The 12,029-nt window shown below is 51.6% G+C and overlaps 1 protein-coding gene across 1 annotated transcript in view; it reads right to left on the bottom strand.

Annotated features, from left to right (window-relative positions):
* ppp1r14c (protein phosphatase 1, regulatory (inhibitor) subunit 14C) overlaps positions 1–11,565 on the bottom strand; it is a 32,713-nt gene extending 21,148 nt beyond the window's left edge. Inside the window, exon 1 of the mRNA XM_014206254.3 lies at positions 11,205–11,565. Coding sequence (XP_014061729.2) covers positions 11,205–11,438 — 234 coding nt within the window. The 5' untranslated portion in view covers positions 11,439–11,565. The remainder of the gene's footprint in view (positions 1–11,204) is intronic.
* Between the last annotated feature and the right edge of the window lie 464 nt (positions 11,566–12,029).

Raw genomic sequence — 12,029 nt, 5'->3', positions numbered from 1 at the left:
TCTGTTAGCTGGGCTGTGTGTTCCTCTGTTAGCTGGGCTGTGTGGTCCTCTGTTAGCTGGGCTGTGTGGTCCTCTGTTAGCTGGGCTGTGTGGTCCTCTGTTAGCTGGGCTGTGTGTTCCTCTGTTAGCTGGGCTGTTCCTCTGTTAGCTGGGCTGTGTGTTCCTCTGTTAGCTGGGCTGTTCCTCTGTTAGCTGGGCTGTGTGTTCCTCTGTTAGCTGGGCTGTGTGTTCCTCTGTTAGCTGGGCTGTGTGTTCCTCTGTTAGCTGGGCTGTGTGTTCCTCTGTTAGCTGGGCTGTGTGGTCCTCTGTTAACTGGGCTGTGTGGTCCTCTGTTAGCTGGGCTGTGTGGTCCTCTGTTAGCTGGGCTGTGTGGTCCTCTGTTAGCTGGGCTGGTCCTCTGTTAGCTGGGCTGTGTGTTCCTCTGTTAGCTGGGCTGTGTGTTCCTCTGTTAGCTGGGCTGTGTGGTCCTCTGTTAGCTGGGCTGTGTGTTCCTCTGTTAGCTGGGCTGTGTGTTACTCTGTTAGCTGGGCTGTTCCTCTGTTAGCTGGGCTGTGTGTTACTCTGTTAGCTGGGCTGGTCCTCTGTTAGCTGGGCTGTGTGGTCCTCTGTTAGCTGGTCCTCTGTTAGCTGGGCTGTGTGTTCCTCTGTTAGCTGGGCTGGTCCTCTGTTAGCTGGGCTGTGTGGTCCTCTGTTAGCTGGGCTGTGTGTTCCTCTGTTAGCTGGGCTGTGTGTTCCTCTGTTAGCTGGGCTGTGTGTTCCTCTGTTAGCTGGGCTGTGTGGTCCTCTGTTAGCTGGTCCTCTGTTAGCTGGGCTGGTCCTCTGTTAGCTGGGCTGTGTGGTCCTCTGTTAGCTGGTCCTCTGTTAGCTGGGCTGTGTGGTCCTCTGTTAGCTGGGCTGTGTGTTCCTCTGTTAGCTGGGCTGTGTGTTCCTCTGTTAGCTGGGCTGTGTGTTCCTCTGTTAGCTGGGCTGTTCCTCTGTTAGCTGGGCTGTGTGGTCCTCTGTTAGCTGGGCTGTTCCTCTGTTAGCTGGGCTGTGTGGTCCTCTGTTAGCTGGGCTGTGTGTTCCTCTGTTAGCTGGGCTGTGTGTTCCTCTGTTAGCTGGGCTGTGTGTTCCTCTGTTAGCTGGGCTGTGTGGTCCTCTGTTAGCTGGGCTGTGTGTTCCTCTGTTAGCTGGGCTGGTCCTCTGTTAGCTGGGCTGTGTGTTCCTCTGTTAGCTGGGCTGTGTGTTCCTCTTTTAGCTGGGCTGTGTGGTCCTCTGTTAGCTGGGCTGTGTGTTCCTCTGTTAGCTGGGCTGGTCCTCTGTTAGCTGGGCTGTGTGTTCCTCTGTTAGCTGGTCCTCTGTTAGCTGGGCTGTGTGTTCCTCTGTTAGCTGGGCTGTGTGTTCCTCTGTTAGCTGGGCTGTGTGTTCCTCTGTTAGCTGGGCTGTTCCTCTGTTAGCTGGGCTGTGTGGTCCTCTGTTAGCTGGGCTGTGTGTTCCTCTGTTAGCTGGGCTGTGTGGTCCTCTGTTAGCTGGGCTGTGTGTTCCTCTGTTAGCTGGGCTGTGTGATCCTCTGTTAGCTGGGCTGTGTGTTCCTCTGTTAGCTGGGCTGTGTGTTCCTCTGTTAGCTGGGCTGTGTGATCCTCTGTTAGCTGGGCTGTGTGTTCCTCTGTTAGCTGGGCTGTGTGATCCTCTGTTAGCTGGGCAGCAGGATAGACTGAGCTATATGAGGAGCAGTAGCATGGTTGGTGTGTGTTTGGCATCAGTATGCATACTAAAAACCTCCAACTTCCATTCTCAGAGAGGTCATTTTTGTTATTGTTTTATCTTTAAGGGGCAGAACAACAGATTTATACCTTGTCAGGTCGGGGATTCGAACTTGCAACCTTTCAGTTACTGGCCCAACGCTCTAACCACTAGGCTACCTGCTGGTTACTAGTCCAACGCTCTAACCACTAGGCTACCTGCTGGTTACTAGTCCAACGCTCTAACCACTAGGCTACCTGCCGGTTACTAGTCCAACGCTCTAACCACTAGGCTACCTGCTGGTTACTAGTCCAATGCTCTAACCACTAGGCTACCTGCTGGTTACTAGTCCAACGCTCTAACCACTAGGCTACCTGCTGGTTACTAGTCCAACGCTCTAACCACTAGGCTACCTGCTGGTTACTAGTCCAACGCTCTAACCACTAGGCTACCTGCCCCTCTAACCACTAGGCTACCTGCCCCTCTAACCACTAGGCTACCTGCCCCTCTAACCACTAGGCTACCTGCCTCCTCTAACCACTAGGCTACCTGCCTCCTCTAACCACTAGGCTACCTGCCCTTCTAACCACTAGGCTACCTGCCCCTCTAACCACTAGGCTACCTGCCTCCTCTAACCACTAGGCTATCTGCCTCCTCTAACCACTAGGCTACCTGCCTCCTCTAACCGCTAGGCTACCTGCCTCCTCTAACCACTAGGCTACCTGCCTCCCCCCTCTAACCACTAGGCTACTTGCCCCTCTAACCACTAGGCTACCTGCCTCCTCTAACCACTAGGCTACCTGCCCCTCTAACCACTAGGCTAGCTGCCTCCTCTAACCACTAGGCTACCTGCCTCCTCTAACCACCAGGCTACCTGCCTCCTCTAACCACTGGGCTACCTGCCTCCTCTAATCACTAGGCTATCTGCCTCCTCTAACCACTAGGCTACCTGCTGGTTACTAGTCCAATGCTCTAACCACTAGGCTACCTGCTGGTTACTAGTCCAACGCTCTAACCACTAGGCTACCTGCTGGTTACTAGTCCAACGCTTTAACCACTAGGCTACCTGCTGGTTACTAGTCCAATGCTCTAACCACTAGGCTACCTGTTGGTTACTAGTCCAACGCTCTAACCACTAGGCTACCTGCTTGTTACTAGTCCAACGCTCTAACCACTAGGCTACCTGCTGGTTACTAGTCCAACGCTCTAACCACTAGGCTACCTGCCTCCTCTAACCACTAGGCTACCTGCCCCTCTAACCACTAGGCTAGCTGCCTCCTCTAACCACTAGGCTACCTGCCTCCTCTAACCGCTAGGCTACTTGCCTCCTCTAACCACTAGGCTACCTGCCTCCCCCTTCTAACCACTAGGCTACCTACCTCCTCTAACCACTAGGCTACCTGCCTCCTCTAACCACTAGGCTACCCGCCTCCTCTAACCACTCGGCTACCTGCCTCCTCTAACCACTAGGCTACCCGCCTCCTCTAACCACTAGGCTAGCTGCCTCCTCTAACCAGTAGGCTACCTGCCTCCTCTAACCACTAGGCTATATGCCTCCCCCTCTAACCACTAGGCTACCTGCCCCTCTAACCACTAGGCTACCTGCCTCCTCTAACCACTAGGCTACCTGCCTCCTCCAACCACTAGGCTACCTGCCCCTCTAACCACTAGGCTACCTGCCTCCTCTAACCACTGGGCTACCTGCCTCCTCTAACCACTAGGCTACCTGCTGGTTACTAGTCCAACGCTCTAACCACTAGGCTACCTGCTTGTTACTAGTCCATCGCTCTAACCACTAGGCTACCTGCCTCCTCTAACCACCACGCTACCTGCCTCCTCTAACCACTAGGCTACCTCCCTCCTCTAACCACTAGGCTACCTGCCTCCTCTAACCACTAGGCTACCCGCCTCCTCTAACCACTTGGCTACCGGCCTCCTGTAACCACTAGGCTACCTGCCTCCTCTAACCACTAGGCTACCTGCCTCCTCTAACCACCACGCTACTTGCCTCCTCTAACCACTAGGCTACCTGCCTCCTCTAACCACTAGGCTACCTGCCTCCTCTAACCACCAGGCTACCCGCCTCCTCTAACCACTAGGCTACCTGCCTCCCCCTCTAACCACTAGGCTACCTGCCTCCTCTAACCACCAGGCTACCCGTCTCCTCTAACCACTAGGCTACCCGCCTCCTCTAACCACTAGGCTACCCGCCTCTTCTAACCACTAGGCTACCCGCCTCCTCTAACCACTAGGCTATCCGCCTCCTCTAACCACTAGGCTACCTGCCTCTCTAACCACTAGGCTACCCGCCTCCTCCAAGCACTAGGCTACCTGTCTCCTCTAACCACTAGGCTACCCGCCTCTCTAACCACTAGGCTACCCGCCTCCTCTAACCACTAGGCTACCCGTCTCCTCTAACCACTAGGCTACCCGCCTCCTCTAACCACTAGGCTAGCTGCCTCCTCTAACCACTAGGCTACCCGCCTCCTCTAACCACTAGGCTACCTGCCTCCCCCCTCTAACCACTAGGCTACCCGACTCCTCTAACCACTAGGCTACCTGCTGGTAACTAGTCCCCAACGCTCTAACCACTAGGCTACCTGCTGGTTACTAGTCCAACGCTCTAACCACTAGGCTACCTGTTGGTTACTAGTCCAACGCTCTAACCACTAGGCTACCTGCTGGTTACTAGTCCAACGCTCTAACCACTAGGCTACCTGCCTCCTCTAACCACTAGGCTACCTGCCTCCTCTAACCACTAGGCTACCCGCCTCCTCTAACCACTAGGCTACCCGCCTCCTCTAACCACTTGGCTACCGGCCTCCTCTAACCACTAGGCTACCCGCCTACTCTAACCACTAGGCTACACGCCTCCTCTAACCACTAGGCTACCCACTTCCTCTAACCACTTGGCTACCTGCCTCCTCTAACCACTAGACTACCTGCCTCCCCCCTCTAACCACTAGGCTAACTGCCTCCCCCCTCTAACCACTAGGCTACCTGCCTCCTCTAACCACTAGGCTACCTGCCCCTCTAACCACTAGGCTACCTGCCTCCTCTAACCACGAGGCTACCACCCTCCTCTAACCACTAGGCTACCCGCCTCCTCTAACCACTAGGCTAGCTGCTTCCTCTAACCACTAGGCTACCCGCCTACTCTAACCACTAGGCTACACGCCTCCTCTAACCACTAGGCTACCCACTTCCTCTAACCACTTGGCTACCTGCCTCCTCTAACCACTAGACTACCTGCCTCCTCTAACCACTAGGCTACCTGCCTCCTCTAACCACTAGACTACCTGCCTCCTCTAACCACTAGGCTACCTGCCTCCTCTAACCACTAGACTACCTGCCTCCTCTAACCACTAGGCTACCTGCCTCCTCTAACCACTAGGCTACCTGCTGGTTACAAGTCCAACGCTCTAACCACTAGGATACCAGCTGGTTACTAGTCCAACGCTCTAACCAGTAGGCTACCTGCTGGTTACAAGTCCAACGCTCTAAACACTAGGCTACCTGCTGGTTACTAGTCCAACGCTCTAACCACTAGGCTACCTGCTGGTTACTAGTCCAACGCTCTAACCACTAGGCTACCTGCTGGTTACTAGCCCAACGATCTAACCACTAGGCTACCTGCTTGTTACTAGTCCAACGCTCTAACCACTAGGCTACCTGTTGGTTACTAGTCCAACGCTCTAACCACTAGGCTACCTGCTGGTTACTAGTCCAACGCTCTAACCACTAGGCTACCTGTTGGTTACTAGTCCAACGCTCTAACCACTAGGCTACCTGCTGGTTACTAGTCCAACGCTCTAACCACTAGGCTACCTGCTGGTTACTAGTCCAACGCTCTAACCACTAGGCTACCTGCCTCCTCTAACCACTAGGCTACCTGCCTCCTCTAACCACTAGGCTACCACCCTCCTCTAACCACTAGGCTACCCGCCTCCTCTAACCACTAGGCTACCTGCCTCCTCTAACCACTAGGCTACCGGCCTCCTCTAACCACTAGGCTACCTGCCTCCCCCCTCTAACCACTAGGCTACCCGCCTCCTCTAACCACAAGGCTACCTGCCTCCTCTAACCACCAGGCTACCTGCCTCCTCTAACCACCAGGCTACCCGCCTCCTCTAACCACTAGTCTACCTGCCTCCCCCCTCTAACCACTAGGCTACCTGCCTCCTCCAACCACCAGGCTACCCGCCTCCTCTAACCACTAGGCTACCCGCCTCCTCTAACTACTAGGCTACCCGCCTCTTCTAACCACTAGACTACCCGCCTCCTCTAACCACTAGACTACCTGCCTCCTCTAACCACTAGGCTACCTGCCTCCTCTAACCACTAGGCTACCTGCCTCCTCTAACCACTAGGCTACCTGCCTCCCCCCTCTAACCACTAGGCTACCTGCCTCCTCTAACCACTAGGCTACCTGCCTCCTCTAACCTCTAGGCTACCTGCCCCTCTAACCACTAGGCTACCTGCTGGTTACTAGTCCAACGCTCTAACCACTAGTCTACCTGCTGGTTACTAGTCCAACGCTCTAACCACTAGGATACCTGCTGGTTACTAGTCCAACGCTCTAACCACTAGGCTACCTGCTGGTTACTAGTCCAACGCTTTAACCACTAGGCTACCTGCTGGTTACTAGTCCAACGCTCTAACCACTAGGCTACCTGCCTCCTCTAACCACTAGGCTACCTGCCTCCTCTAACCACTAGGCTACCTGCCTCCTCTAACCACTAGGCTACCTGCCTCCTCTAACCACTAGGCTACCTGCCTCTCTAACCACTAGGCTACCTGCCTCTCTAACCACTAGGCTACCTGCCTCCTCTAACCACTAGGCTACCCACCTCCTCTAACCACTAGACTACCCGCCTCCTCTAACCACAAGGCTACCTGCCTCCCCCCTCTAGCGGTCTACCTGCCTCCCCCCTCTAACCACTAGGCTACCTGCCTCCTCTAACCACTAGGCTACCTGCCTCTCTAACCACTAGGCTACCCGCCTCCTCTAACCACTAGGCTACCCGCCTCCTCTAACCACTAGGCTACCCGCCTCCTCTAACCACTAGGCTACCCGCCTCCTCTAACCACTAGGCTACCCGCCTCCTCTAACCACTAGGCTACCTGCCTCCTCTAACCACTAGGCTACCTGCCTCTCTAACCACTAGGTTACCTGCCTCCTCTAACCACTAGGCTACCCGCCTCCTCTAACCACTAGGCTACCCGCCTCCTCTAACCACTAGGCTACCTGCCTCCTCTAACCACTAGGCTACCTGCCTCCTCTAACCACTAGGCTACCTGCCTCCTCTAACCACTAGGTTACCTGCCTCCTATAACCACTAGGCTACCTGCCTCCTCTAACCACTAGGCTACCTGCCTCCTCTAACCACTAGGCTACCTGCCTCCTCTAACCACTAGGCTACCTGTCTCCTCTAACCACTAGGCTACCTGCCTCTAACCACTAGGCTACCTGCCTCCTCTAACCACTAGGCTACCTGCCTCCTCTAACCACTAGGCTACCTGCCACCCCCCTCTAACCGCTAGGGTACCTGCCTCCTCTAACCGCTGCCGCCTCGTAATAAAACGTTATATTTTACCGGTCAGGAAACATATGGCTTCATTCCCACAACCAATGTGAAACCAAAAATATACATTCCCACAACTTCCAAGGAACCAAGTGTGGTAGCTGGGCTCTCTCTCCCTCTCTGACTGCTGCAGCTGTTTTAACACTGACTGGCTCTTAATGGCGCAGGGATCTATGAAGCGAGCGAAGAGAACACACACACACACACACACACACACACACACACACACACACACACACACACACACACACACACACACACACACACACACACACACACACACACACACACACACACACACACACACTCATTGTACAGACCCCAACCCCCATGTCTGTTCTCGCTGGCAGAAAATACACAAAGACTCACTCGCTTTCTCGCTCGCTGTCACACACACACACACACACACACACACACACACACACACACACACACACACACACACACACACACACACACACACACACACACACACAGCCCGTCATACCTCTGTGATGACAGACTGCTGTGTGTCACTAAGGGAAGGAGGTCAGAGCGAGAGGAGCTGATTGGTTGACGGAGAGAAGCATGTCATTCTTTAACCCACTGCCCTTCTTTCCTCCTCCCCCCCTCCCCCCTTTCTCTGCTTTGGCAGCATACTGCATGACACGAAGAACACACACACACACACACACACACACACACACACACACACACACACACACACACACACACACACACACACACACACACACACACTTTCTATCCGTCTCTATGTCTGTCTGTAGGCCTACTGACAGACCACTTTTCTACAATTGTAAAGGAGTGCTTGGCAGATTGTAAAGGTGTGCTTGGCAGATTGTAAAGGTGTGCTTGGCAGATTGTAAAGGTGTGCTTGGCAGATTGTAAAGGTGTGCTTGGCAGATTGTAAAGGTGTGTTTAGTAGATTGTAACGGTGAGTTTAGCAGATTGTAAAGGCTAGTTTAGCAGATTGTAAAGGTGTGCTTGGCAGATTGTAAAGGTGTGCTTGGCAGATTGTAAAGGTGTGCTTGGCAGATTGTAAAGGTGAGTTTAGCAGATTGTAAAGGTGAGTTTAGCAGATTGTAAAGGTGAGTTTAGCAGATTGTAAAGGTGAGTTTAGCAGATTGTAAAGGTGTGCTTGGCAGATTGTAAAGGTGTGCTTGGCAGATTGTAAAGGTGTGCTTGGCAGATTGTAAAGGTGTGCTTGGCAGATTGTAAAGGTGAGTTTTAGCAGATTGTAAAGGTGAGTTTAGCAGATTGTAAAGGTGTGCTTGGCAGATTGTAAAGGTGAGTTCAGCAGATTGTAAAGGTGTGCTTGGCAGATTGTAAAGGTGAGTTTAGCAGATTGTAAAGGTGAGTTTAGCAGATTGTAAAGGTGTGCTTGGCAGATTGTAAAGGTGAGTTCAGCAGATTGTAAAGGTGTGCTTGGCAGATTGTAAAGGTGAGTTTAGCAGATTGTAAAGGTGAGTTTAGCAGATTGTAAAGGTGTGCTTGGCAGATTGTAAAGGTGAGTTTAGCAGGTTGTAAAGGTGTGCTTGGCAGATTGTAAAGGTGAGTTTAGCAGATTGTAAAGGTGAGTTTAGCAGATTGTAAAGGTGAGTTTAGCAGATTGTAAAGGTGTGCTTAGCAGGTTGTAAAGGTGAGTTTAGCAGGTTGTAAAGGTGATGGTAGGACCTACTAGGCTACAAACGGAGTCTGAGGCGTTAAGCTGTGTGTTGTCTTTCATGACCTCAGTCATTCATCTGTTCTGCTCCACCCTCACTGCGCTGCTGCCTTCCCCAGGGAGAGACACTGCAGCCTGGGGGGGAGTGGGGACAATAGACCAGGGAGAGACACTGCAGCCTGGGGGGGAGTGGGGACAATAGACCAGGGAGAGACACTGCAGCCTGGGGGGGAGTGGGGACAATAGACCAGGGAGAGACACTGCAGCCTGGGGGGGAGTGGGGACAATAGACCAGGGAGAGACACTGCAGCCTGGGGGGGAGTGGGGACAATAGACCAGGGAGAGACACTGCAGCCTGGGGGGGAGTGGGGACAATAGACCAGGGAGAGACACTGCAGCCTGGGGGGGAGTGGGGACAATAGACCAGGGAGAGACACTGCAGCCTGGGGGGGAGTGGGGACAATAGACCAGGGAGAGACACTGCAGCCTGGGGGGGAGTGGGGACAATAGACCAGGGAGAGCAAGGGAGCTGAATAATCCACCCAAAGCGCCCATAAAAACAGTCCCCGGGTAACTGCATACATGGAGTGTATCTGAAAGTGGGCGGGTCAACAGAAGTGGGCGGGCCAACAGAAGAAGTGGGCGGGTCAACAGAAGTGTAACATTTTATCTAAGCTTAACCTCATTCTCCTAACCTGCCTTGTTAATTATCCTAACCTGCTACACATTTTAGCTAATCCTAACACTTTTTCCTAACCTTAACCTCATTCTCCTAACCTGCTATATTAATTATCGTAACCTGCTACACATTTTAGCTAATCCTAACACCTTTTCCTAACCTTAACCTCATTCTCCTAACCTGCCACATTAAATATCCTAGTGCTACATTAATCCTCCTAACCTGCTACGTAAACGTTAAGCTGACCCATGGTGCACCGGGCTATGAGCGGTCTAACCACAATAGGGCGTTCATTTTACACCTATAGCTGTTGATTCACCCACTTCTTTAAAAAATGCCCACTTTCAAACACGCTGCGAGTACGCAGTTAGCCATACTTGGATAAAAAGCCCGTTGTGAGTGGGATACCTGTATCTTCAGGTTAGACACTATTGATCCCGCGTCATTTAAAGGCCTCGCTATGATAAAGCACATACTAACCAGCCATCTAGAACCTAAAATGGTTCTTCGGCTGTCCCCATAGGATAACCCTTTATGGTTCCAGGTAGAACTCTTTATGGTTCCAGGTAGAACTCTTTATGGTTCCAGGTAGAACCGTTTTTGGTTCCAGGTAGAACCCTTTTTGATTCCAGGTAGAACCCTTTTTGATTCCAGGTAGAACTCTTTATGGTTCCAGGTAGAACCCTTTTTTGGTTCCAGGTAGAACCCTTTGTGATTCCAGGTAGAACTCTTTATGGTTCCAGGTAGAACCGTTTTTGGTTCCAGGTAGAACTCTTTATGGTTTCAGGTAGAACCCTTTTTGATTCCAGGTAGAACCCTTTTTGATTCCAGGTAGAACTCTTTATGGTTCCAGGTAGAACCGTTTTTGGTTCCAGGTAGAACTCTTTATGGTTCCAGGTAGAACTCTTTATGGTTCCAGGTAGAACCCTTTTTGATTCCAGGTAGAACTCTTTATGGTTCCAGGTAGAACCCTTTTTGGTTCCGGGTAGAACCCTTTTTGGTTCCTGGTAGAACCCTTTTCGTTTCCAGGTAGAACCCTTTTTGGTTCCAGGTAGGATCCTTTTCGGTTCCAGGTAGAACCCTTTTTGGTTCCAGGTAGAACCGTTTTTGGTTCCAGGTAGAACCCTTTTTGGTTCCAGGTAGAACTCTTTCGAGTTCCAAAAGGGGCGCAACTTTGGTTTTAGAAGTGGGGGGAGGGGAGGGGCATAAAATGCAATTTTAGAGTGTGGGGGGGGGGACTTGTCCCCCCGTCCCCAGTGAAAGTTGCGCCCATGAGTAAAACCGTTTCCAAAGAGAATTCTACCTGGAACCAAAACAAGGTTATCCTATGGGGGGACAGCCGAAGAGCCCTTTTGTACCCACTGGAGTGGAGACTAGACTATCGTGCGCGTTTAGGTTTATTTACTGCTACTGCCTACAGAAATATTATGCAGCAGAATGGTAGAATATAAAGTAGCCACCTATCACCAATAATACACTGTAGCGTACAGTCAGAGGAATCAATGAAGTATATTACACCACAAGCCAGGTCAGGGAAAAGCCCTTCTCTCCTCACCTCACAGTCGTACAGATCGCTCAGTTGTTCAATAATCCACTCCTCCAGGATCAGTCTCTTCCGCAGCTCCTTCCTGTCGTATTTCACCGTCACTTTCCCCTGCTTCCTCTGGACCGGGTCGTCCCGCGGCATGGGTCCGGACCCAGCGCATCCTACCCCGGCCAGCGGCTGGAAGAACACCCGGCCGGCGGCCGCGGGCAACGGGGCGCTCGTCTCGGTGCTGGCGGCTGACATTGCAGTGTTTTGTATGTGTGTGTATGTGTGTGTGTGCTACTGTACTGCCTGGCTAAGAAATGAACACCGTTTTTAAAAACACCTGCTACTAACAAGTACAGCGCGCTGAGAGGAGAGCAGAGATGATAATGCGTGATAACGTAGAGTCCAGCATAATACCGATGATGGATTTACCCATTAGGCAACACTTCATTTTATTAAGGGGTCCTTATTACAGTGTAATTCATTGTAATAATACATAGTTACACTGGATTGACAACATATAACTGGTGGTAAATGCAGTCTGTAATTACAGAGGTGTACTAATGAATGATAAAATAAATGATTAAAGTTTCAGATAGCATACACATATTCCAAAACAACATTTTTTTTTCTCCAGCCTACACATTTCAACCTGCACAAATCATGTGACGTGACAAGCGTTAACCCATTTTTAAAACGAACCACCTCATTAAAACGAACCACCTCACATACTGTATTTCCCTCATTAAAATGCTAATCATTTTATAAAAACATTTGACATGCGTTTTTCTGGATTTTTGTTGTTGTTATTCTGTCTCTCACTGTTCAAATAAACCTACCTTTAAAATT

This window comes from Salmo salar, chromosome 06 (assembly GCF_965601325.2).
Source record: "Salmo salar chromosome 06, fSalSal1, whole genome shotgun sequence".
Classification (NCBI taxonomy): Eukaryota; Metazoa; Chordata; class Actinopteri; order Salmoniformes; family Salmonidae; genus Salmo; species Salmo salar.
This window is presented reverse-complemented; position numbering and strand designations above follow the sequence as displayed.